This window comes from Dermacentor variabilis, chromosome 7, assembly GCF_050947875.1.
Source record: "Dermacentor variabilis isolate Ectoservices chromosome 7, ASM5094787v1, whole genome shotgun sequence".
NCBI classification, from domain to species: Eukaryota; Metazoa; Arthropoda; class Arachnida; order Ixodida; family Ixodidae; genus Dermacentor; species Dermacentor variabilis.
The window spans coordinates 70640641-70667146 of NC_134574.1; the positions used below are offsets into that span (position 1 = coordinate 70640641).

A 26506-nucleotide genomic window follows, 5' to 3' on the forward strand; every position below is an offset into this window, starting at 1 on the left:
TTTCTGGTAATGCTTAGTTAATTCCATGCACTTTACTATTCATGAAGCATAGCTCAGTATCCTTAACCAAAGTTACAATTCAAGTCAAATGACAATGCAATATGCTATTGCATGACTAACACTTCTTGGTATGGCTGCAGCACAGCAAGAGTAGTTTGTATGCCCTCTGCAGGCCCTGGATGCTGCCTGTTCAAACATTCATGAATGCTCCCCACTCTGGTGGTCAGTGCCTAGTTCCATGGGACTTTGCATGGGGCACACCACTCTTCACGCTTAAGTGCAGGGCATGTGCACGCTTTGTTTTTTGATGTTTGGAGGGGTGACCCTCTCGCACTCTGCCTGAGCCTCTACCCACACCCAGCCGACGTCTAGCTATTCCAATCGGCTGAACTTTGATGGTGCGGCCACGCCTTCTGGGCAAGATTAGAGGCAGTCACTTAAGGCTCCTTGTGCGCTTTCTTCATTTCTGCCAGCACCTGTTGAAGTACGGTGACATAATGGGGGTTGTCAGCAGCCAAGGAGTAGCAGCGCCATTCCTCCTGATGGATTTGTTTGAGCACCTCGGCAGCATTCTGGACAAAAAAATAAATAAAACAAAACACAAAAACTAAATACACAGTCCCACTGTTTGCTAAATTATAATACCCTTTCCATCCTCATTTATGCCACATAAGCCTCTCCCATGTGGAATCTTCCCTATGCTTGCTGCTTAGTTGATGTATCGTGACCACATATTTCAAGTAAGGTCTGAGCTCACGCGCAAGCTGTAAAGATTCTACACACACTCACAGTGTGAGCACTGAGACCATCATGACCTGCCAGTCGGAGCAATTAGAGCACTTCGCCACAGGACAAGCAACTCATACTCTGGCGTGCCTTTTACTGCACATACTTTACGTACCCAGGACTGCACAGTCATCCTTATTATTAACACCTCTGTTGCATTTATAACCAACTGTTCATGACAATTATGTGGAACAGTTCAAATATATTTTCCCTCTCTTTCAATTCTTGCTACACTAGTATGTGGTGACACCAAGTTTAGCAGGCTTATCTAGGATGAAAAAAATCGCATGCAGTACTGTATGTAATGCTATGAGGCTAACTAAAACTGCTGCAGTTCACCAACATAGGGTTCAGAGGAAGTAATATGAAAATACTTGGCTTTGCAGAAAAATAATGTACTGCAGCTCATTAACAACACTGCTGAAATTGTTATAACACTGACAGAATACTGAGTTTTCCAAAGAAGCATGGCATAAAATAAGTGGTGGCATGGTAAATCCATGTTAATGTAACTCACTGCTTCATAACCAGAAATTCACTGTTGCCTGGTAATATCAACAACCTAGTTTCGGTTATAGTATGCATGCAGAAGCAGTAAGAAAAGATAAATTGCAGGCAACACACGTTTGAGAGTATTCCTGTACTAACGAAAGCTTTGCAATCATACCAAGTGCCTAGATTGCAGTACTTGATCATGAAATGGGGGGGGGGATGAAACTTTGGCAAATTTCTGATTGCAAAGTTCATACCTTAAAAGCAAGCAGTTTCCTTGTTAAATACCTTGAGAAGCTTTTTGTGCAAACAATGACATGAGAATTTAGGAGATAGCATTCACATTGCTCACGCTTAAAGCTTCTATGAAAAATCCCCTATGAAGACAGTGTGGCCCACACCTGGTGACGTTCGTTGGAATTTGGGCACTCCAAGCGGTGTTGGTCAAGCTGTATTGGCTCGTCCTGAGGCTCAGGTGCATGTTGGCTGTGTGCTTCCCGAGCAGTGCTGGTGGACGGGAGCTCTGGCAGCACCTCACGGAAGCTTCCAAAGAAACTTTTGTCAGGGCAAGGACACCTAATTTATGCCGCTTGTCGGGTTTCAGTATTGGGGCATTTGGAAATCCTCCCCCATAGGTGCTATGAACCATTGATTGGTGCTTGCAGAATGTCCCTTGTTGGCCATTTCTACAAGTGCAAGTGCCGAAGTCTTGCCAAACATGATAAATCTTACCATTTTCCTGCCCACTGGGCACCTGGTACATGCTATCCACCAAGAGCACAGACCGACTGTGCAACACTTTCAGGCATCCTGTGCACAAGGTTGTCATAGAAGATTTGGTGAGCTGGCACACAATTGTATACATGATTAAGCAGTCTTCTTGAAAAGTAGTCCTACCAGACTGTTGCCACAAGGTATACAAGGGCAACTACATTATATGCCTTTTGCCTACCAAGCACCACATCCTTCAGTACACGAATAGTGGCTTCAGCATAATTTGTGTTGTGGCCTCTCGTTATAAGGCCCAAGCGAAAAGAGAGCACCCACCCAGTTAAAAAAACAATTGGACCCAATTGGAAAATTTCCACTTGTTTCCAATTGGTTCCATTTGTGTATTAGTACACAATTGGGCCACTTGGAACAATTGGGCCAATTGGTTCTATACCATTTGGATCAAATGGTGCAGTCGGCATAGAACCAATTGGTTGTTGCCAATTGGGTCACATGGTGCAGTTGGCATAGAACCAATTGGGCTAATTGGCATGGAACCAAATGGTCCAAATGGAGCCGCTCGACGGGTCAAATGGTTTTGACTGTGCACAGCCTGCGCTGTGTGAATCTGGCAAACTAGCACAGCAAAAAGGAACCACATCGTTACATGTTGGTCGGCAAGTTGGTTCATATATATTGTTATCTAATATGATGCAATACAATATGAACAGCACAAAAAGCGAATCTCTTCATTAATGCTCTTTACCATGCTTTTCTTGCTTCACGTCATATCACACAACAAGGAGCCACTACTTCCTTATGATAACTACATGTGACAATGAGGCAACAAGTCAAAAGTAGGATTTAAAGCTTTATTACTAAGAAAAGTGCAATGCGGGATACTGTTCATGGTCCCTTTCAGGTCTAGTCGCGCCACAACCTGCAGAAATGGATAAAAGAGAAAGACAGCATTGTGTATGGAATCCTGAAAAACCCGTTGCCCTCAAAAGCTGGCAAGACAGGCAAGCTGATATTGGATAAAAAGGCACCTCAATTTTAATATTCAGCAATCCAACCAGGTTTAAGATAGTCACAATTTGCGGTTTATGTAGCTAAGGTTCAAGCAGCAAATGCAAGAAAATTTTTCTAATCAGTATACCTTTTCGCTGTTCTGTCAATGTCAGCAATGTTCTCCCCCACATAGTGAATCATACGTTTCACCAGTGCTGTCACGACGCTCTCGGGGAAACCTTGCTTTTAAAAAAACGCTCATGCAATACACTTGAAACCTTTTTGTCGAAATTAGTTCAGTGCATCATGCATATTTGCTACATTACACAAAAGCGTATAGATATATATCTGTGCAATCATTTAACTCAAACGAGTGTGCGTGACCCATGCACTCGTGAGTGCAGTAATGCAAAATGATTACAAGAGCTTTGGAAACGCGGAAACTTATCTCCGATCTGCAAAATTCTGGCAAGGTAGTGGGCACACGTGCCGGCCGCGTGCGTCCACTTCACCATATAAAAAGCCGCCGAAAAGTCGTCGTCAGGCTTGAAGTTCTTTATGTCTGTCACTGGCACAATTGGCAAATGTTTGTCGATTTCGTACCGCACGTATGCGTGGGTGATCATAGTGCTGTCAGACGGTCGCACGAAGCCCGCAAGGCGATCAGGACAAAGCGCAGAATACAGTGCAGCACGCATGCACGACTGCCAGCGACTGTTTTTGTTGCTGCCATGGTTGCTAATGTTGATCTCGATTATGCTGTCCCGTTCGGTCGCCAAGGAAAAATGACGCTGACACAAAATTTAAGGGAAGAATTATTTCATAGATGTGAAATATAAAATTTAAACAATATTACTAAATTACAAATTGTTTTATGCCTAAAAGTTGTTTGAGTCTTGTGTTTAAGAAACACATAAAACAGTGCAAGTTTTTTTTTTTTTTTTTACTGTTTAACATGATCAATATAGAGCGACCACTTCTTTTTTTACGGTTCTTCCACATTTACTTGCCCTCCAAATGCCAAATAGTGTCTTCCAATCTCACGAATCCAATCTCGAATCTCGCGTCGAAATCTCAAAAGAGAAATCTCAAAAGGAAAAGAGAAATCTGCAAATTTTGTATACAAAAGACATTAACATTTTCTCACTTAAATTTTGTCCAAATGGTTTTGATAACTCCATTTGGACCATGTGGCAATTCAGATTTACCCAAATGGTCCTGCTGGAGACTCCATCTGGCCCAATTGGAAGTGAGGGTTTCCATATGAACCAATTGGCCGTTCTAACTGGTCCAAATGGTCCTGTTGGCGATAACACTTGGTCCAATTGGAAATTGCCGTTTCCAGTTGGACCCATTGATATTTCCAAATGGTTTCAATTGTTTTTTTTTGACTGAACACTCTTCCTTCCGTTCAAGGAATGCGCATACTCATGTCACATTAGCACGATGAGGCTTCTGGAGCAATTCTTCAGTGGCAGCAGCCAACTTTTCCGCTGATGACGCACACATCACCTGCAGGGGACAGAATAAATGGCTTGTACGCTTAAAGCCACACATCAGTTGTTCATGTCACATGACTAGACACAATATAGTGAGAATAAGCAAACTTCGAGCATTTGTAAAGTTCACAGCTTATTACCACTTACTTGTCTCAGAGCACTTCCCATATGTAACACAAAATTCAGGCCTCCGCGGTGTACCGTAAGTCTGAATAAGTGAGCATGTAACCAGGCATGCTAAATTAAAAATAAATAAATTGGGAAAACAAGTGCATGCTGAACACAAACAACTTCTGCTATTAAATTCATATTTTTGTGAAGAATGCGGCACTTCATATTGTTGCAAGAGCAAGGCAGGTGCAAAAGTAATCAAAACAAAATCGATTGTATATATGCAAAGTTGAGAGTGTCAATTCTCGTGTTGAAAATGCCGTATGCCAACAGGTGTCATAGACGAACAACAGAGCAGCAACTTCATCAACTTTGGCATCAGGCTCTACTGTCACCAATGCGACAATGTTTTTGAGCATTCATCGATAATCAAGAACATGAGCATGGAATTTCTTATGCCTGAATGATGTAGAACGGGTGGAAGCAGTGAATCCCACAAATGGCTGATTTACATCAACAGGCTCAAAATGTTTTTCTGGCGCTGTAGCCTGTTAGACAAATAATATTCAAGTTTACAAAAGGCACAGAGAGATAGGTTACTAAAAATGCACATAAATTAAATAATTTTACAGCAACAAAAATAGTCATCAGAATGTCTCACATTTGCACTCTGAAAATGCCTTCCTTGAATTATCACAAACCAAGTTTACACTTTTCACACAACGCTATATATGTTTCCATCAAAGAAGCAAGCTGTACGACATTTTAACACAAGAAGAATCGCCACTCTCAACTTTGCATATATATATATACCGGGTGTCCCAGCTAACTTGAACCAAGGGTTTAAAAATGAAATATTGGGGTCAGGAGAGTGAAACTACCTGCATATTGGTGACAGGCATTTGGCGCACCACAGGAAATTTTTTGTATTGCAATTACTTAACTAGTAATTAAAATAATTTTTTTTAAATTTTTAATATTGACTTTAGACACTAAGTGTGATTCGCAAAGTTGGAGAGCACTTTCAGAAACCCCCATTCCATTATTCGCCATAAAGAAAACCTTACGTGTACCTCTTTTTTCGAGCTCGAAAGAAAGCCCGCGAAATACAAAAAAAACCACGTGACGAGCGCATTCGCGCGCCGCGATCGTGCTGCTCTCAACCGTGCTTTCAGTGAACGAAATCAGCTCCGGTATTCATTCGGCGGCCCCGTTTCAGAGGCAGGCCGATATCTTGGTGGTGGTTTCTTCGGCCGTGTCAGCCAGTTCGCGCGTGACGGTGTAAATTGCAGCGAGTGCGCTGCGCTTTGCAGTCGCGATAAAGACTGCCAAGCTCGAAGTTTTCAAATGAGAGGAGTTTTATTTGCCAGTTGCAAAGAAAATAAAAGTGGCGGTTTATGGCTTGGCTGTGCGGCGATGACAGCCGTGGCATGCGGTTGTCCTGACTCCATTTCATTTCGGTTTCTTACCAATTATAAAAAGTGCTCGAATAGGTCACCTTGTGCGACGATACAGCTATGGCATCTTGTAACCAAATCAGCCGTTGCATTTCGTATGACAGCCTCAGGCATGTTTAAACAGACTTCCGTTATTTTGTCTTTAAGGTCTTGCGGTGTGGAAGTTGGTGTGCTGTACACCTTGTCCTTGATATGACCCCACAAAAAGTAGTCCAGAGGTGTCATATCAGGAGACCTGGCTGGCCAGTTCACGGGACCTAGTCGTCCTATCCATTTCTGCGGGAACGCTGCGTCGAGCCAGGTCCGAGCCTTGGCGCTGCTGTGCGCGGGGGCGCCATCGTGTTGAAACCACACATTTGTGGCCCTGGCGAGCGGTAGATCCGAAAGGAAGTCGTCAACGGGTCCTCTGAGGATATCATTGGTGTAGCGATCTGCTGTCAGCGTCTGGTCGAAAAACACAGGCCCGATCAAACTACCGTCGAAAAGTCCACACCAAACACTAAATGACCACTGGTACTGGTGCTGCGTCTGTAAAACCCAGTAGGGATTTGAATCGCTCCAGTAATGAGCATTGTGCAGGTTCACCTGTGAATTGCGCGAAAAACTAGCTTCGTCACTCCATATCACTTTGTTCAAAAAATCCGGGTCGTCCTGCATCTTTATCAGAATCCAATTAGCAAAATCGGTCCTGTTTTGGAAGTCCCGTGGCAACAGATTTTGATGAAGCTGTACGTGGTACGGATGCAGGCGGTGTTTGCGCAGTATTCGCCAAACTGATGACCTGGAGACTCCGGTATCCTCGCTCACGCTGCGCACGCTTGCTTGGGGTTCCAGAGCGAACAGCGATAAAATATGCGTCTCGAAGTCCTCGTCAAAAACAGGTGCTCTGTGTCGTGTGGACGTAAAACTGCCCATCCGTCGCAGCGTCTCGAAGGCACGCAGGATCGTTACTGAACTTGGCCGCCTGCCTGGGTGCCATTGTTGCATAAGGTCTGCAGCGCGCCTTCTGTTCCCATGACATGCACCTAGAGCCAGAACCATGTCTGCTTTCTCTTCATTTGTAAACGGCATGTCTGCAGTGCTAGTAATCACTACACCAAAGATTCAGTCTCGCATGAGAGTGGCATAAGAAGAGCACACGACAAACTGTGCTTCACCGCTGCTTCCAGCTTTCAAAATCCTCATTAGGAAACTGCAACACACAGCCGCCAACACCTCGCGGCGAAACATTATTCCCTGTATTTCTCTTTTGCTTCTGAGTGACAAAGCAGACTCGCCATCTCAGTATCTTATCAGATTGGGACTAAGTCGTCGTCGCCGGGTGCCAACTAGCTGACGCGGACGAAAAACCCCCGCCAAGATATCGGCCTGCCGCTGCAACGGGGCCGTCGAATAAAGGCCGGAGCTGATTTCGTTCACTGAAAGCACGGTTGAGAGCAGCACGATCGCGACGCGCAAATGTGCTCGTCACGTGATTTTTTTTGTATTTCGCGGGCTTTCTTTCGAGCTCGGAAAAAGAGGTACACGTAAGGTTTTCTTTATGGCGAATAATGGAATGCGGGTTTCTGAAAGTGCTCTCCAACTTTGCGAATCACATTTAGTGTCTAAAGTCAATATTAAAAAATTTAAAAAAATTATCTTAATTACTAGTTAAGTAATTGCGATACAAAAAATTTCCCGTGGTGCGCCAAATGCCTATCACCAATATGCAGTTAGTTTCACTCTCCTGACTCCAATATTTCATTTTTAAACCCTTGGTTCAAGTTAGCTGGGACACCCGGTATAATCGATATTATGTTCAGACGTAGGGGCCTGCGCATGCGCCTACTGTCGCTGCTAGTTCTTGCTTACGCAAACCACTTGCATGCCCTAAACTAAAACTGTCTAATGCTGCAGTGGGAGTGTTAAGTAATGAAGTTATGACATTCTGCAAGAATTCATTACCAACTTCTTTCTGTTAACATCTTTCATGACTAGATTATAAATAAATAAATATTTCAGCAAGAAAAAAGTTAAATCATGAACTGCATTTACCTCAACTTCCCATAATATTGATGCCACAGACGTCCTTGAACACTATTACTTTAGCTTGACTTCATATTTGCTTTAGGATCCCTTTAAGCATACTGGCTGCATATTCAACGCACTGACACTCCCCTTAAGGCCCCGCACATTTACTCTGTAAATAAATAACAAAAAGCCTATATTTAGCTGCAGTACAACAAAGCTGTTTAGTGATGGCTATTTGTTACTCCTTTTTCTTCACATCGTTCTTTCCCCTTATTTAACAATTCACTGTGTAATGCATTTAGCCTTTTCTTCTTCATTGAAATAAAGAAACACCAATGAAAAATTAAGCTAGTCTTCTGCAGATTCTCTTACTAGTTCGAGCATTTTTATTTTAAGTGCTAACTGCCTTTCTTTAGGCACACGCTCCATGTACTAGGCCAGACACAGCCCAAATGCCCATTGCGTGGCTCTGTTTTCTTCAGAGCTTTGCAAAGGTTGCCAAAATGTGTCTGTTTCGCTATTGTCATTGTGCTGTCTTTTGCTGCCTTTGCGCTGGGGGGTAAAAGCATTTTTCTGAAGATCCCCAAGCGCAGCAGTTGGAACTGCATGCGTTTGCAGCTGGCAAAGTGGTGGCCAGAAGGGTGTTTGCAAGATTATGTCCGAGTGCACAGAGCCTTCTAGGAAAACATCTCTATCTATATCTTCAAATTGCACAATGTTGCAAAGAAGCTCCTGTGCACTCGGCTGGCAGCTAGCAGTTGAGCTTGCTGGCCTCACTGGTTGGCTTGCAGGCCTTGGCGCATGGCTTGCTGGGCTCACTGCCTGGCTTCCAGGGCTTACGGACTGACTTGCCTGATACGATGTGTAAATGCCCGGCGTCCTATACAAACAGAAAGGCCAAACATATCTATCAATATTGTAGAAATATTTGTCTTGTAAACTCTTTCCACTCAATGACATAAAATAAAGATTCGAACGGGCATTCCAGAGTTATCTTGTATACTATTTCTGTTGTTAGCATATTGTTATGTTGTGATAGATAATAATGCCACCACCAACTTGTTTGCAGCACTGCTGCAATCATGAAACAGAAACCTCGAAGTCATAACCAAGTTTACAGATATGCGATTGGCTGAGGCCGTTTTTGAGCAACTCTGCCCTAGCAAAAATGACCAATAGAAAAACTAATAGGCAATGGGATTATTGAACATATTGGTCTATAGGTATTGTATAAGCCTATTGGTGACTTACTGGTATATATTGGTGCTCTATTGGCCTATTAGTAGTGTATTTGTCTATTGGCACTCTCTTGGCCTATTAGTAGTGTTGCCTACTGGTCTAAGCACATTGTTCATGTATCAAAACAATGGTGCTATGCTATGCTATACAGCAGTGAGGACTGCAATGTGGCAACCAGTCTATAAAAAGAACAAATTTCATTTGAAAGTAGGCATGTATTTATTTACAAATAATATTTACAAAATTACTTCTTCTTCATCAGATCAGCAATCTTTCCAGCAACAAGCTTTCCGAGCATGTTGTGCCTCCTTGTTATGTCATCTTCACTGCTGCACCGCTTCTCAAGGTATTGCCTGAAAAAAACTGAAATGGGAAAGGTCAGCAAGTGAGAACAAAGATTTAGAAGTACTACTGAAAGGACAAGTATATATGGCATATTAACATGAAAAAAATGTGCTGTTTCCACAAGCAAAATTTGATGAGCCAGCAATAACAAAGAGCTAAACATGGTAAGAAATCCAGAGTGGTCTTATATAAGACCTATGCAGAGATGTGACATATGTCACATCTCTGCATGCAGTGAATTCAGTGACGAATGTATCTTGCAGTCACCCTTAGTCACAACAGCATACCTTGCAGACATTTGTGGAGAAACACAACAGTGTTATCACCAAATGGATAACAGCATCTATACCTTCATACATCAGAAAGAAAGCTTCACCAAACAGCCTTCTTACTGCAGCCAGTCTTGTCACACACACCAACTTTAGTGGGATTCAGCAAAAATGGTTGCGAATTATGGCATGGCTTCATGGGGTTTTTTGGGCACTTGCTCCACTACCACAGTGCAATGTTTAAATTTCAAAAGTAAATTGTATGCAATATGGCATATATGCCATGTGTTTCAAAGTGCTAAATTGCAAGAGGGAAATGAGGGGTAAGGTTGCTATACTGCAGTTCTTTGTGCGTCTATGGCCTAATGAACAGTGCATCTGATGCTGCACTGGAGTAGCGAGGTTCAAATCCCACCACAAGACCCATAATTTTTTAACTGACTGACAGCTTGTGCCGAGTCATTGAGGCAATAAATTGGCCAATTCATACAACCACGGCAAGCTTTGGGAGGTAGGCAAAGAAAGCTTTGAATTGAAAAAAGTATTGTTAAAAAGTGGCGTAAATCTCGAACACACAAGCCCTGAGCAGCTACAATTGGAATAATACATTGAGAAAATTGCAAAGGAACATGTCGCTGACTTTTGAAAGAACAGACTTAGGGCTAAGGGGTGTATAAAAAAAAAAATGCCTTCTTTGGGGCCAATCAAGGAACATGACTGGATTAAAGCATACCTTTTAGCGCATCATACTTGAATGCATCCAGAGCAGGCATACTTGTAAAGCCAAGAAAAGTTTCCTATGAAATTTGTTAAATATGCAAAACAGTAGCACTGAGGTTTACAGGTTAGGAATATATGAATCAGCTCCACGTGCGTTATGAGCGATTTCTTTCAACAAACAATGAAATTCATCTACGCCACCATTATACATACGTGAACAATTAACCTATGCAAATTGCTAAGCTTAAGGCCTTTTCCCTACAGTTTCTTACAAGTTAGGGCGATGTCATTGAGGGAGAGAGAGCTTTAACAAAAATGAAGACATTTTGTTTTCCACACAACAATGTAATAACAGTATTTTCCTTCTCTGCTGTCAAAGACGCTGCATGTTGCATGTTGAGCTCTATACTGTTCGATATCTGTAGATGGTGGGCACGTGCAGCGCCACAAAAGGCAAAGCAAAACTCATGCGGCCAGACGTAAGAGTGAAATTTCATTACCTTGTCCAATGAGCACTGGACATTGACATCTCGCTGTCCTCACTGTCCGACGGGCGTGGAGGAAGTGGGACCTGCCTTGTCGGTTGATGTGCAGCCTCTTTTCTCTCTGCGCAAAATCAGAGCACAGCAAAATCAAACGCAGCCTAAATATAAGCAAATTTTATAGAACAACAAATGTATATATTAGAATTTAACTTAACAAACAACCGCAAAACCTGCGCTCGAAAAAAAGCCACTTTGATGGTCGTCCTTCCAGTGCACTTTGTACCACCTGTTGCTTTGGTAGTCTGAAATGCTTTGAGAGCTGAAATTTTTTATATCTCTGATGCTAACGACTTCTCGCGCGTCGTCGCCGCGAAATCTGACCGACGCGTACATTGCAGCACAAGCACACGCGACGAATACTCTCAATTACTAGAGCTACAGATGCAAGCCAACGCCGCTGCCGCTACCGTCCAAGACCACGTGACCACGTTGTGTCATGGCAGCACGAACGTGGGCTAGCAATGGCTCTCGTCGGCTCGCATTTTCTTTCCCCCGTGGCTTTAAAAATGAGAAAATGAGCAATATACTTTTTTTTACTTTGCTATTTTTTATTTCCTGCTTTGTTTGCTATGCTTAAAACGTTTTAGCATTAGGTGCATGAAGACAGTATTGTGAGAAAGCAAAATAATGTAAAACATACAGCGTCACCACGCGACGACTCATCGTCAAATTTTCTGTGCCCCTACACCTTTTTAAATTCTGTCTTTGTATGCTGCTCTGTGATTGTCTACCTTAATTGCCATAATTCTGTGTCTGTTAAATTGGGTTCCTGTAGTAGTGGTCAGGTTTTATGAGAGTCCTTGCTTGGTGACGATCTCCGCGGCATTCCTCGCCTTCCGAACGTCCGTTTTTCTGCGAGCGATGAAAAATCGGGGCATCGCCGGTAGCAGTGCACGTGAACCCGAAGATGAAGCGCAAGTGCTATTTGAAGCCTGGAGCGAATTTCACGGTTCCACGAAGCACTTTTTTATCAGCGTGTGCAGGGAAGCTCTAATCCTGGCACCAATTTGAGCTGCGAGCGATCTCCGACTGTGGAGCCAGCGAACTCGCTTGCCAACTCGCCAACTCACTTGGACGACAGCGTGCAACCAGACTACAATTGTTTGCTGGCTGAAGTGGACGACGTCGCCGAAAACACAAGAAATGACGATCGCAGCCGGAGATCACTGCAACATATCGTCAATGACCGTGCAAGCGAAGAACCGACAGGGTCTGTCTGCACATGCGGATGCGGGCAATGAAAGCAACTGCGCTCACACGGCGGACGGCGAGGAAGACTTCATGAAATTGTTCTCAGGGGAACGTCTGCCAAATTGTGACCTGAGTGTTGTTGATGCAATGGTTACATTGATGGCGTACTCAACGTGAGCAGGGCTCAACTGGAGCAACATGGAAAAGCTAGTACATGTGGTGAACCTTTTGCTGGGAGCCGAGGTGCTGCCTTCATCTCAATATTTGTTGAGGAAGGCGTGGAAGAATTGGCAGAGGCAATTAGTGAAGCGCTACTACTGTTGTACGACCTGCAGTACGCCTGCTGCCAATGCTGAAGGACACAGTTTTGTTTGTTCAAACTGCAATGCCCGGAATTCGGCGCACAATTTTTATGCAGTTATGAATTTGCAGGAATAAATTGACGTTTTACTTTCGAGTAAGGTGGTGGCTGCGGCACTCCTCGACTCACTTGAGAAGAAGAATCTGCGCGAGGTTTCAAACAAAAATACAGTGCTTACTGACATCACAGATGGAGCACTGTATCGCAAGCATATGGAGGGAAGTGAGTGGAGCGACATCACTCTCACATTCAATACTGGTGGTGCCAGAGTGTTTAACTGTAACAAAACTTCCTTGTGGCCCATTCAATGTGTGATCAATGAGTTGCCGGTAGCATTGCGCTGCTGGCACTAGGAACTAGATTTTGGTCGTTCTCATGTCTGATCATATAAACTTAAGATATTTTTGTCTTTTATAAATGTTCAAGGAGATAACTGTTAATTACAAGTTCCCACAACACTCTTGCTCATTTCTTTTTTTTTTTTCAATGTGTATGTATGCTTCACATTTAAAATAAATGTTTGTTGGAAACCAGCAATTTGTTCATGTCTGCACTTTCACTATACCTGTATTGTGCTGGTGTGCACGAATGCCTAAACGTTGAAGTGACACGGAAAGACAGAGCTAATTATAAAATCTGTGCACGAAAACTATTAACTGCACACATTGAATTTGGGGTTTAAAAAGAAACATTTCTTTCCACACTGAGAAAGGAGACAAGAGCTACATCTAAAAGAATGCAATGAAGGTTGATTCTAGAGGTAACAGGAAACAGTCTGCTTAAGGCACGGTGCCAAAGCACTGTCCAAGTTCTTGGGAAGATTTATAAGGATGAAAAAGGAAACTACAAAAACCGCAGCCATTAAAAAAGCCTGGTAATGTGTAAACGCACGTATTTGTAGCATGTTTATAGCATGTCTTTAATGCCACAAGCCTTAGCAGTGATTTAACAAGGAATGTCATTTTCAGTGATTTTGACAAGACATACTGTCGGGCAGCAACTGCTTTCTTAGCAGCATTTAGGCATGAGTAAATCGCCCTGTACCCTCAATGGGTGAGAAAGAGATTAAGCTGGTGCATAAAGTAAGCTTGGGTAATCAAAGTGTAAAAAAGAAAGTGGCAGGTGTTAAGCGTTATAGGGGGAACAGTTGGTAGTGCTGCTGTTGGCTCTTTTTGAGGTGGCAATAATTCAATACGAAGCAAACATCGATAATCTTTAATTTTGCCTTATACTTTGACTTACCTTGCCCTACTCATGCACCACCTTCTCCTACTGCATTGAGGGTGAGTAGGCTATGTGCACATGAAAGGTGCCAAGAAAAGCATTTCCTGCCCTGATGAACACAATTCCATTGTTTATATGCTCCAGTGACATTCTTTGATCAACCACTAGATCACTTGAAGCCTTTCACATCCTGTGAATTTTGATCTTGTTCAACTTTATACTAGTTTATAGCATAAGCATAATTTTGAGCAGAATATCTGCACAAGTTAAATTAATAGAGAATTGTTACTGAGCGACTAAGGCATCAAGTATTAGTAAAATTGCTGCCACATTTTGAAAAATCCTCATTCATATATATTTCATGCAGTTTCTATTGAATGAATCAAAACTGCCATCTTATTAAGGTTGATCCAAATAAAACTCTCGGTTCTACAGGGAATAATGTTCTACTGACTAAATTTGAACCAAGTAACTCAAAACTCCTAGCAGTATCCTGCTGGTACCAATAGCAACCACATTAGTCTTTAGGTCGCTGATAACATCTGCCACTTATTGATGCCCATTGGTACCAATACAAACTCTGCTGGCTCTATAGGACAAGTAGCAGTTGCCATCTATTTCACCCTATTGGTGCCAATGCAAGCTCTACTGGCCCCTATCGGTACCAATACAACTTCTGCTGGTCCTATAAGTGACAAATAGCTGGCATCTATTTGACCCTATTGGTGCCAATACAAATCTATTGGTTCTATAAGTGACAAATAGCTGTCCCCTATTGGTGCCAATACAAATCTATTGGTTCTATAAGTGACAAATAGCTGTCCCCTATTGGTACCAATGCAAAGTCTATCGGACCTATAGGCAAGAAATAGATGTCACCTATTGGAACCTATGGGTACCAATAGAATTCCAATAAAACCGATAAGAGTTCCAATCAGTTACCTATAGAACCCATAGCACAGCTCTATTGGACCAATAGAAAATTCTATTGGCATTCTTGCTAGGGTATAGAGCAGCCAAAAGTGCGTATCGGAGCATCTAAAGGCTTACATCAGCAGAAAGATTTGTTTTGAGGGAAAGACAGCTTACAAAACGAGAAAGTCCCATTTGAGGCAAAACATAGGTGTGCTCCAAAATGCATCTTATGGCACCAGCCCCCACAACTTCATTGCGAAAATGCAGTAGCGAGACCAGGCTTTCCCAACATGTGTAATACGACCATAATTTCCATCCGTTGCCACAACTCCTCTGTGACTGCTCATGGGTCATATGCCCTCAATTAGCACTATGGCAATAGCGTATTTCTTCAAAAAGACAAGGATGTATATCATTTTCATAACATGTCTACTGGTGCGTCCTGCATTACTCTTTTCACTGGGCACTAGCTGTGCCCTTTCTCATTTTCTTCCTCTTGATGTGGTTATGTAAGCAACGAGCAATACAAAAGTACACATTTACCTTTCAGCATGTTGACCTTGTCAATGCATCACACATGTCCCAAAGCAAGAAACTTTACAGTGGCAATTGTGTAACCACAAGAGATTGCCTTAAATAACAAACTTGAAAACTTGAACTTTGTCATTAGGCAGGTCACTAAGGGTAAAGAAGCACTGTGCTCTAGCTTCGAAGATCCTATAAGGTACCACTTCTGTATTGCAGAATAATGAAGTAAGTGTGGAACTTAATTTCAAGATGACTGGATATGCAAATAATAAAAAAGTCTGTAAAGCACGAAACACTAGTTACAATTTGCAGTGTAAACATGCATGTAAAATGTTACACATGAAATGAGGAGACAAATTAATGGCATGGTGACCCGTCATGAATCAGGCGAATTTGCCCTCTGCCCATTCTGTGGGGAGCAGTGCTCAAGCTTTTTTTTTTTTTCAATTATGAATACTGACTTGTTAAAGCTAATCACATTTTCTCTAGACTAACAGATGCCTTGTCTTGGTTTCAGAAAGCCTAGCGTGCCCACTTGGCACCAATATGTTTGGTCTTTTCACATCATTAACCTAAATCGCCATCACAGTTTCTACTTCCTGCTGGACCATGTTATCTCATGTGGTAGTTAAGGCACCTCGAACTGAAGAGATTTGTTTCGTTTTCAAAAGTAGCATACAGAGTTCATTATAGTAAGTGGGGTATGTTAAAGCACCATAAAGTTACCTGCAGCTTTGCATGACCGCACTGCTGATTAGAAGCAATGTGGTCATCTTACTGCAACTGAAATACTGTTGCGCTCAATGTAAGCTACATGAGAATACATGGCAAAGCGCTCACACATTGCAGGTAGCACTAAATGTGAGAGTACATTGCAAGATGTGCCCACAACTAACTTCTCGTTGTGTGCTGTTCAGTTTTCATCTCCAGATAACCATTTCAGAAGCCCGAATTTGCAGAAGCAGGACACCTGTATTCGGTAATGACGTACTCAAGGGAGGTAACTGTGATGCAAAAGTAGCTGCCCAAGAGGACAGAAAAAAATCGTCCTTGCATTCCACAACAAAAGTGAGCAAAGGAACAGCACGTTAACATGTATCTGCAAAAGATGGCATTGCTCAAGTCTTTGCACACCTGTGTGCATATTCAACAACATCAGCTAGGGAATTGTATAAAATACGATTCCCTAGCTATCCCCGTTTTAGAGTGGTATATGTTATGAAGAAATTTTAATCAGATTTCGACGATGGTGTTCAAGAAGATGCCAGTTTAATGCTTTTTTGCTTTCTGTCATGCTAAGCATCCTGTCATAATTGCCAAGGATCAAGCGAACTGCCCTGTCCTGCACTTTTTCTAGTTTATTTACAAGTTCTATAGTATATGGATCCCAGCAAATATGCATACTCCAGTGTACTGCAGACATGTGTGAAATACAGTTGCTCCCTAAGTTTCTGTGGCAAGCTACTTCAAGAAACCTAATGCTCCGACAGCCTTGTTCCTAACATGAGTAACATGTCTGTTCCACCTTAGGTGTATTTTTTACTGCTGAGCTAAGTATTTATATTCCGACACTTGTTCAAGAGTAGCATTATTTATAGTGTAATGATTGCTGTTGTATGAGCGCTTCCTGGTAAAGGTGACGTGGACACTCTTTTTCTCATTCAGTAACATTTTCCATTTTTCACACCATGTGGCAATGAAATCCAAATCATGTTGTAGTGCTTGTTGGTCAGATTCGCTGTTGATTACCCTACATGCTATACTGTCATCTGCAACCATTCTAAATGATGATGTAATGCCCGAATTGATGTCATTAATCAACAACAAAAATAAAAGTCCTAAAACTGATTCCTGGGGTACCCCAGAAATCACAGGTACATATTGAGAGGAACATCCGTTGAGAGCCACAGACTTGAGCGAAGATACTCAGCAATCCATGCGATAACCTTCTCATCCAATTTGTAATGTCGAAGTTTAGCTATCAGTAGACTATGCGTAACGTCAAAAGCTTTTTCGAAATCCAGAAATATACAATCAACAATTTGTTTCTTGTTGACTGCTGAGTGACTGCTCATGTGTGAATGCAACCAATTGTGTCGTACACGAAAAACCCTGCCGAAACCCATGTTGACTAGGATGAAGAAAGTTATTGTTATCAAGATGAGACATGATGCAGGTATACACATGTTCCATAACCTTACATACAATGCTAGTTAAGGATACTGGTCTGTAATTCTCAACTCTGTCCACTCTTATGAATTGGCACCACTCGCGCTAGTTTCCAATCACCAGAAACAACGCTTTTATTTAAGGAATTTTGAAATAAGCAACAGAAGTACAAACATAATATGCCCGAGCAATTTATAAAGAATGATGTAGGGATATCATCCGGGCCACACGCTTTTGTTGGTTTCAAACACTGTAATAATCGCTCGATGCCCGTCGCACTAAATACAACCTCAGACATTTCGTCGGCTTCGACCGGAAAATCAACTCTATTAACCCCACTAATGTTTGAATGAGTAGACTGAAATACTGGCACAAGTCCTTAAGAAATTTCCTCTGAAGAAGCACTTTATGTGGCATATGCATGCACTTTTAGACGCAGTGCACAAGAAGAATCCACACTTTGAACAACGAAGACTGGTAAGCAAAACATTCTCTCTAGATTGCGCGAACTTTTTCAGGGACCTTACAGTTGCCCGTTTTGGCTGCTTCAAGTACTGCACCGAAAAACTTTGTCAAAGGTAATTCCCGCCATATACGGCATCTTACAAAGCCACAAGCAGACGGTGCAAGAGCCACCCCAATTTTTTCGCATTGTTGCGTAATGTCATTGTACAATAAAATGGCCGCATCGGCAGGTGTGCAGGTTCTACGACGTATGTCGCCTGCTAATACCGTGTGTGCACAGGTAATCTAACGAGTAATATTTATGAAACGGTACTATCAGAAGTAGTGCAGTACCATAAATCAGCTAACTGCTGTAAGAAACACTAAGCATTTTCATTCACTGAGGAATGCCTTCCGCATATAGAGTGAAATCATGAGACTGATAACCTAGTTGGAATGCTTACGTTGTTGTGCTGTTGCGCGAGTGCGACTCAGCATAGTTGCCAGCGACAGAGGACAGCAGGTCGTCCACTTTCGGTTCTGACCTTCTGCTCCTCCCTGCCTGCCGTGGCTCTAAAAGTAGGGCAAAAGGGGCACCATTACTAATTTCCTCACATGCAATGCAAAACTTGTTTTTGTGTGTTATTGCAAGTTGTTTACCACCGCTCATTGCAACTACTGTTTGTATCAGAGATCACATATACCAAAGTGTCTTCTTTAAGGAAAATCAAGGAAATGCAGTGTTAATAAGTGAGGCATTTCACATGGGGCCACTATTCTTCAAAGCAATCCCAAGGATTATTGCGCCTTTTGGCACCAAACAAAACCACACTGTTTGCGGCATTGCATAATTTCCTTTTTTAAGTAGCACCACAAATGTAGTGATATTTGTTGCCTAGCCACTCTGTTCGTTCTCACAACCCTCCTTGCGTAACGATTAGAAATACTTTTTCCCCTCTGTGCAACTTCTTTATTACCAAAGTTACTTGAAGTACGTAACATACGACAGCGAGCCCATTCACTAATCATACAGCAAATACATACATATACTAACACATTCATTGTTCCCCTTGTCCATCGGCAAGCATGATCAAATTAAGTTCTTGTAGTCAATGTGTAATACAGCTCATTTACATGTTCAACACGACTTGTGTTTGTGCTCCTAAATCTTTTCTTTTTTATTCTGGGGAATTCTGAACTTGTTTACGTGTTTGCTCTTTAGTTTTGTGAATTTATTACGCTACTTATGGCTATGATTCTACAACCCACATTCTGTAATGACAATGTTTCTTGAAAAGTATGTGTTCACAATAAGTAAGTAAAAAGTTGTGAAGACGTCTGTTGTACACTTAAGTGTCTGACTGCTATGGTCACTTGCGTCCTCGCGACGCCTCTCCGCTGTTGCGGGCTGGAGTGGTCTCGCTAAGAATGAATATGACGCATAAGGAAAATAAGTACATGTCATACGTTTGGGAAAAGACTAGAGATGTGTATAACAAGTTCCAACTTACCTCTTAAGCCGCTTGTTCCAGGTGCTGTGCCGACAGACACATGGGATTCAGCACTTGCCGCGTCGCCAGCACCGCGGTCAACATCGCTTTCCTCCTGCACATAGGCAATTAGCATGATTAATGATAACAGTTTTGTTCTGATACCTGTCATGTACAGGAAATATTGTAGTTATATTTCAATGGCATCCCAAACTGTTGCATTTCGAAAGGGCTACACTAATAAAAAGCCTGTGCTATGTCGTTTTATATGACCATCAATGACGAATGGTTGGTGCACGTCTGCTCAATATATAAAGCTCTTTTGTTCCTGTTGCAAACCATTCCAAGTGTTTGCTTACCTATTGAGTAAAAAAGGTGGCATGCTATTGGTGTTTCTACACTAAGAAGTTATCTATTATGTCACCTTTATAAATCTGCATCGGCTCAACCCCAATTATTTACAAAACAGAACAGCATATCACTGAATGCAGACATGCATAAGCTAACTATAGAATGATTAAACGGACTACACCAACATGGCTTATATGCCTCAATAAAAAAGCAGAGAACATTGCCTTTACATAAAAAACACAGGCACTGAGCAAGCATTTGTGTGCATGTTTCTTATCGATAGCTTGTCAAATAGCTTGTCGATTTCCGCTCAAGCTCGGGCCATCTTCTGAGCGGCAACACTAGTGCGCGACCACACATCAGCCATAACGGCGGTGACTGAGCGAATTGCGACAGCGCGTCGACTTGGCGTTGACCTTTTGAAACCCTTGCGCCTGTTCACCTCGTCGTCGGGCTCAAAGAACGGTGCGCAGACGCCGATGGCGCTCGCCCTTCCAACTAATGAGAGGATGCGCCCTCGCGGTCCGGGCAGGCTGCCTCCTCCGGTTCCTCTGTGATTAACATGTTTGTTAGAATATGGTGCGCAAAAGCTCCGTCAACGAGTGTGCTTACCTGCTTTCGGCGTGCAAGGCGGCTGCATCGCGGGGGCGTTAAACATCCTTTTTCCCCCGCAGGGGCGTCTGCGTCAGCAGGCGTTTGGTGTGTTGCGACACCACGTACCCGAGCACACGAGGGTTGGACCCTCCCGCGTGTAGCCGTGCGCGGCTTAGCCGTGTCCGGGGAAAGGGGGATCCTGGGGGTTGAGCCGATGCCGGGTGTTTGGACCTTTAAGGCCCTCCGGCGGAGGCAACACACCTCTTTGGCCTCTGCTTCACGTAGACGGCACCCCCGGACTGACCCACCCGGGGGAAATCGGTAGTTGCCTTTTCCTGTCTCTCTCTCCCTATTACCTTCGTCTTTCCCTTACTTTCCGCCTTTCCTGTCTCCTTCTCATTTCTTTATTACTTCCGACCTTCCTGGCAGCAAGGGTTAACCTTGTGTGAGTAGCCAACCTTGGTTATGTCATATTGGGTTATAGTGGCAACGTACAGCTGGTGTTTGCAGGCCCTGTTTTTCAGGCCCTGCAGCGTCCCCTTGTTGGACTCCATGGTGGGTGGCTGGCGTTGCTGCCGAAAACTACGCGTCCACACATGGCTACTTCCTTCCCTTCACTACCTGATCGCCCTCAGAAAAGAGGGCGCACCGATGAAGTCTTTCAATTTTTTGGCCGCCAAAAAGAATCGTTTCCGCGTTTCCATGTTATCCATTCTGCAAAACCAGATAAACCAGTAAGAACTATCTCACCCTTCCTTGTTTCGAAGTCATTGACTGAAGCCTTTGGTCCTGGATATAAGGCGTCGAGGATGGCAAGCGGGGATCTCCTCTTGGAGCTCCGCGATCAAAAACAATATGAAAAATTGTCAACACTAGTGTCATTTGGGGAAACCCAGATAATTATAACCCCGCACCGCACGATGAACACCACCCGTGGTGTTGTCTCTGACGATGACTTGATCGAGCTCACTGAGGCTGAACTCTTGGAGGGCTTCAGTGACCAGAATGTTATAAATGTTAAACGAATTAAGATAAGGCGAGATGGAAAAGAGATCAAGACGAAACACCTGATACTCACTTTCGGCTCTAGTGTCCTTCCCGAGTCCATCGAGGCTGGATATATCAAACTTCGTGTTCGACCATACGTTCCCAATCCTCTCAGATGCTTTAAGTGCCAACGTTTCGGCCACAGTTCACAGAACTGTCGAGGCCGGCTGACTTGTGCCAAGTGCAGTGACAATGAACATTCTTCCGAAACGTGCCAGAACACCCCACACTGTGTCAACTGTGATGGCGAGCATGCCGCATACTCGCGCGCCTGCCCGTCCTGGAAAAAAGAAAAAGAAATTGTGACCATAAAAGTAAAAGAAAATATCACTTTCAAAGAGGCACGGAGGCGGGTGTCATACCTGTCTAAGAGCAGCTTTGCCGATGTGGCGCGTAAGGGGGCAGCGTCACAACGGCCTCCGGCGGCTGTCCGACCCACAAGCAGTGAGTCGGCAGTTACGCCATCTGCCCCCGCGGCGGTCGCAGCTAGCGCTGCTCCGTCAACAGAGCAGGGGGGACCATCGACCCCGAAGGTAGGCGCAGCAGAGGGTGCCCCAATCTCCCCGGCCCCTCCCAGCGCTGGCAACAGCCGGCGCAGCCAAATCCCGCAGGGTGCCCCATCGACCTCCGGGCTGGTGGGCGCAGGGGTCTTGCTCTCCAAGGCGGGACCCTCTCGGGAAACTTCTCGCTCGCAAGAGCAGGTGTCCGGCGCCTCACAAGAGGCAATGGACACTACACCTATTCTCAAGGCGCACCAAGCGCCTAAGGAGCGGCGAGGCTCCCTCGAACGCTCCAGAAAGGGCAGAACCCCCGTTACAGGGCCTCGAAAGAGCTCTGTAACCTAAGCGGCATCACCTCAATTTCCGTAAACACAGCACAAATTTTTCTTTAAATATGGATACACAAATCATTCAATGGAATGTCAGAGGTCTTCTTAGGAATCTCGATGACGTGCAAGAACTTATCCATAAACACAATCCGAAAGTGCTGTGTTTACAGGAAACACACTTAAAACCAAAACACACAAATTTTCTTCGACAACACGTTACTATTCGCAAAGATCGCGATGATGCTCTCGCATCATCGGGCGGTGTTGCAATTATAATTCAAAAAGCATAGCCTGTCAACGTTTGCAGCTACGAACGGCCCTTGAGGCAGTGGCGGTTCGAGTCATTCTGCTAAACAAGCTTATCACTATTTGCTCACTTTATATACCCCCACATTATAAACTAAGCAAACATGAATTTCAGTCCTTTATTGATGAATTGCCAGAACCCTACGTTGTTCTTGGCGATTTCAATGCACATAACTACCTGTGGGGCGACCCTCGTATAGATGCGCGAGGACGTCTTCTCGAACAGTTCCTCTTTTCTTCTGGTGCTTGTCTGTTGAATAAAAAGGAACACACATATTACTCTCTTGCAAATAGAACCTATTCTTCCATAGACCTAAGCATAGTCTCCCCGTCTGTACTGCCTGAACTTGAATGGGAAGTTACCGACAACCCTTACGGCAGCGACCACTTCCCTATACTGCTAAGATCACCGAAAGAAAATGAATATCCACCACACGCTCCTAGATGGAAGGTTGAGACAGCTGATTGGGAGAAATTTCGATCTCTGTCTAGTATCTCATGGGCTGACTTGTCTCCGTTAGGAATTGATGCTGCAGTCGAGTTCTTTACAGCATTCATAATAGATGTCACATCTAAATGCATATCCGAAGTGAGTGGTCTGGCATGCAAACGACGTGTGCCGTGGTGGAACAGCGAATGTAGGATCGCCCGTAAGAATCAGAACAAGGCGTGGGGGTTGCTACGCGCTTCTCCCACTGCAGAGAATCTTATGAACTTTAAAAAAATAAAGTCCCAAGGCAGGCGAACCCGCCGACAGGCCAGAAGAGAAAGCTGGCACAAGTTTTTATCGAGTATTAACTCGTTTAGGGATGAGGCCAAAGCCTGGAACAGAGTAAATAGGATTAGAGGGCGGCAAACACATTCACTCCCCCTGGTAAACACACAGGGAGATACACTGCAAGACCAGGCCGACTCACTTGGGGAATATTTTGAGAGCGTGTCAAGTCCAACAAATTACACACAATCCTTTCTCAAACACAAAGAAATAGAAGAACGTAAGCCATTACCAAGAAAAGGTCGAGAGAATGAGCCTTACAACCGTCCCTTTAGCATTGCCGAGCTAAGAGCTGCCTTGATGACATGCAAGAGCTCTGCACCAGGACCTGACAGAATTATGTACGACATAATTAAGAACGTACACACTGATACACAATTGACTTTACTTGCACTTTTTAACACTATTTGGGCTGCTGGATATCTTCCACTTGCATGGAGAGAAGCGATTGTGATTCCCATTCTGAAGCAAGGTAAAGATCCTTCGTTGGCGTCAAGTTACCGCCCGATAGCCCTCACAAGTTGCATTTGTAAGCTGTTTGAGAAAATGGTTAATCGGCGACTCATACATTTCCTGGAATTAAACCAAATGCTTGATCCCTTTCAGTGTGGCTTCAGGGAAGGGCGGGCTACAATTGATCACCTTGTGCGCATTGAGGGAAACATTCGCGACGCCTTTCTACATAAGCAATATTTCCTATCCGTGTTCCTCGATATGGAGAAGGCGTACGACACAGCGTGGCGCTACGGAATCTTGAGAGACTTGTCGGGAATGGGCATCCGTGGCAATATGCTCGCCCTAATAGAAAGCTATTTGTCCAACCGTACCTTCCGAGTAAAAGTCGGTAATGCACTGTCACGTCCTTTTACGCAGGAAACTGGTGTACCCAGGGAGGTGTGCTCAGCTGCACTCTTTTCATTGTTAAGATGAACACACTACGTGCTTCACTGCCACCGGCCATTTTTTATTCCGTATACGTCGATGATATACAAATAGGCTTTAAATCCTGCAACCTCGCAGTATGCGAGAGACAGGTACAGCAGGGCCTGAACAAGGTTTGCAAGTGGGCTGACGAAAACGGATTTAAGATCAACCCCCACAAAAGCTCTTGTGTTCTTTTTACTAGAAAGAGAGGCCTGGTTCCAGATCCTTGTGTTCAACTGAGTAGACATCAAATACCTATCAACAAAGAACACAAATTTTTAGGTATTATACTTGACTCCAAGCTCACTTTTATACAGCACATTAAATATCTTAAAGAAAAATGTCTAAGTACAATGAACTTACTTAAAATTCTATCCCACTCAACATGGGGTAGCGACAGGAAGTGTCTGATGAATGTTTATAAGAGCCTAATTCGATCACGATTGGACTATGGTGCCGTCGTATATAACTCTGCCGCTCCGAGCGCACTAAAGATCCTAGATCCTATCCACCATCTAGGTATCCGCTTAGCCACTGGTGCTTTCAGAACAAGCCCGATTGAAAGCTTATACGCGGAATCAAATGAATGGTCGCTCCATCTACAGAGAACTTACATCAGCCTTACATATTTCCTAAAAATACACTGCAATCATCAACATCCATGTTTTAACACTGTTAACGATATGACCTGCACTACACTATTCAATAATCGTCCTTCTGTAAGAAAGCCTTTCTCGCTTCGAGTGAGGGAGCTTAGTGATGAGATACATGTCCCACTCCCCGAGCTTCGCCTAATGCATCCAGCCAAGCTGCTACCTCCTTGGGAGTGGCAGCTGATACAATGCGACACATCTTTCATTCAAGTTACAAAGCACGCTCCGGAGGCCGAAATCAGAATGCATTTCCTAGAACTCCAGCACAAGCATTCCTGTGCAGAGTTCTACACAGATGCTTCGAAGTCAAATGCCGGGGTATCCTATGCAGCCGTCGGCCCATCCTTCTCGGAATCCGACGTACTGCATCCGGAAACAAGCATATTTACGGCTGAGGCCTACGCATTACTTTCTGCTGTGAAGCATATAAGAAAATCAAAACTTCCAAAAGCAGCGATCTATACAGACTCTCTAAGCGTCGTGAAGGCCTTGATGTCAGTCTATACACACAAAAATCCTGTACTTAGTGAACTCTACACCGTCTTGTGTAAAGCGTACATATCTAAACAGCGTATCATTATATGCTGGGTGCCTGGCCACAGGAGCATTGAGGGTAACGTTCTGGCGGACGAGATGGCCACATCCATCGCATCGCGAGCCGCTAATCCTACCGCTGAGGTGCCTGTCACAGATCTGAGGCCTTTCTTGCGAAGGAAGCTGCGAGCCCACTGGCAACACATATGGGACGCGGAAACAAATAATAAGCTGCACCTGATAAAACCGCAGTTAGGATTCTGGCCCTCTACTATAAAATCGCGCCGAACAGATGTCCTATTCTGTCGTCTCAGAATAGGACACACGTTTGGCACCCATAATTTTCTACTCACCGGAAGTGAGCCTCCTACTTGTGGTAGATGCGGAGAGAGGCTGACCGTACTCCACGTCCTCCTGGAGTGTCGGGAAGCCGAATCTGAAAGAATGAAACATTTTTCCTTAGCTTACAGACAGCACATCCCTCTTCATCCAGTAATGTTCCTCGGCCCAGACCCGCTTTTTAACACAGACACAGTCCTAGGTTTTCTGAGAGATGTGGTCCTACATGTTATTAGCCCCATGCATTCCTAGCGCTTCCTCTCTTTAGAGGATGCCGCTGGGATAGTTGTACGGTATAGCACATGCCTCCAGACCCTTGTGTTTCAAGGGCTCTAAGGAGGCAGTAGTGCTCTGGCATTTCTCATAATCTGATATATTTTACCTATCATATTTTTTTATATGCATCTAAATGTTCATAGTACAAGTCATACGTCATCGCCATAATTTTATTACACAGATTTTACGCATTTTAGAGCGTATATTTTAAGGCCCCTTTACAGCCACGACACACCAATTCATAGTAATCATAGTTACACTGCACACCCACTACCACAGACATGGCGCTCTTTGGCCATTCCTGGCCCTTGCGCCATGAAACCCCATACATCATCATCATCAAACATCCTTTTTCCATACG

General features: G+C 43.8%; 1 protein-coding gene across 1 annotated transcript; it reads right to left on the reverse strand.

Moving 5' to 3' along the window:
• Positions 1-26016, reverse strand: LOC142588151 (uncharacterized). Its single transcript, XM_075699647.1, has 8 exons — positions 25884-26016; positions 22823-22894; positions 21725-21789; positions 19539-19632; positions 18492-18600; positions 12877-12890; positions 1680-2088; positions 1-413 (listed from the first exon to the last, which is right to left on the reverse strand). Exons 1-8 carry the CDS (start codon positions 25981-25983, stop codon positions 224-226), a joined length of 1053 nt encoding a protein of 350 aa, XP_075555762.1. The 5' UTR covers positions 25984-26016; the 3' UTR covers positions 1-223.
• Between the last annotated feature and the right edge of the window lie 490 nt (positions 26017-26506).

What these genes read in the sequence shown, in the direction of transcription:
- LOC142588151 (XM_075699647.1), bottom strand. Translation starts at nt 25,983, where the DNA reads ATGTTTCATTCTTTCAGATTCGGCTTCCCGACACTCCAGGAGGACGTG. An exon ending in AAGTAGGAGGCTCACTTCCG is followed by an intron (nt 22,895 to 25,883) that starts GTGAGTAGAAAA and finishes TTTATTCAACAG; the next exon opens with ACAAGCACCAGAAGAAAAGA. An exon ending in ATTCCAACGAACGTCACCAG is followed by an intron (nt 414 to 1,679) that starts GTGTGGGCCACA and finishes AATCTTGCCCAG; the next exon opens with AAGGCGTGGCCGCACCATCA.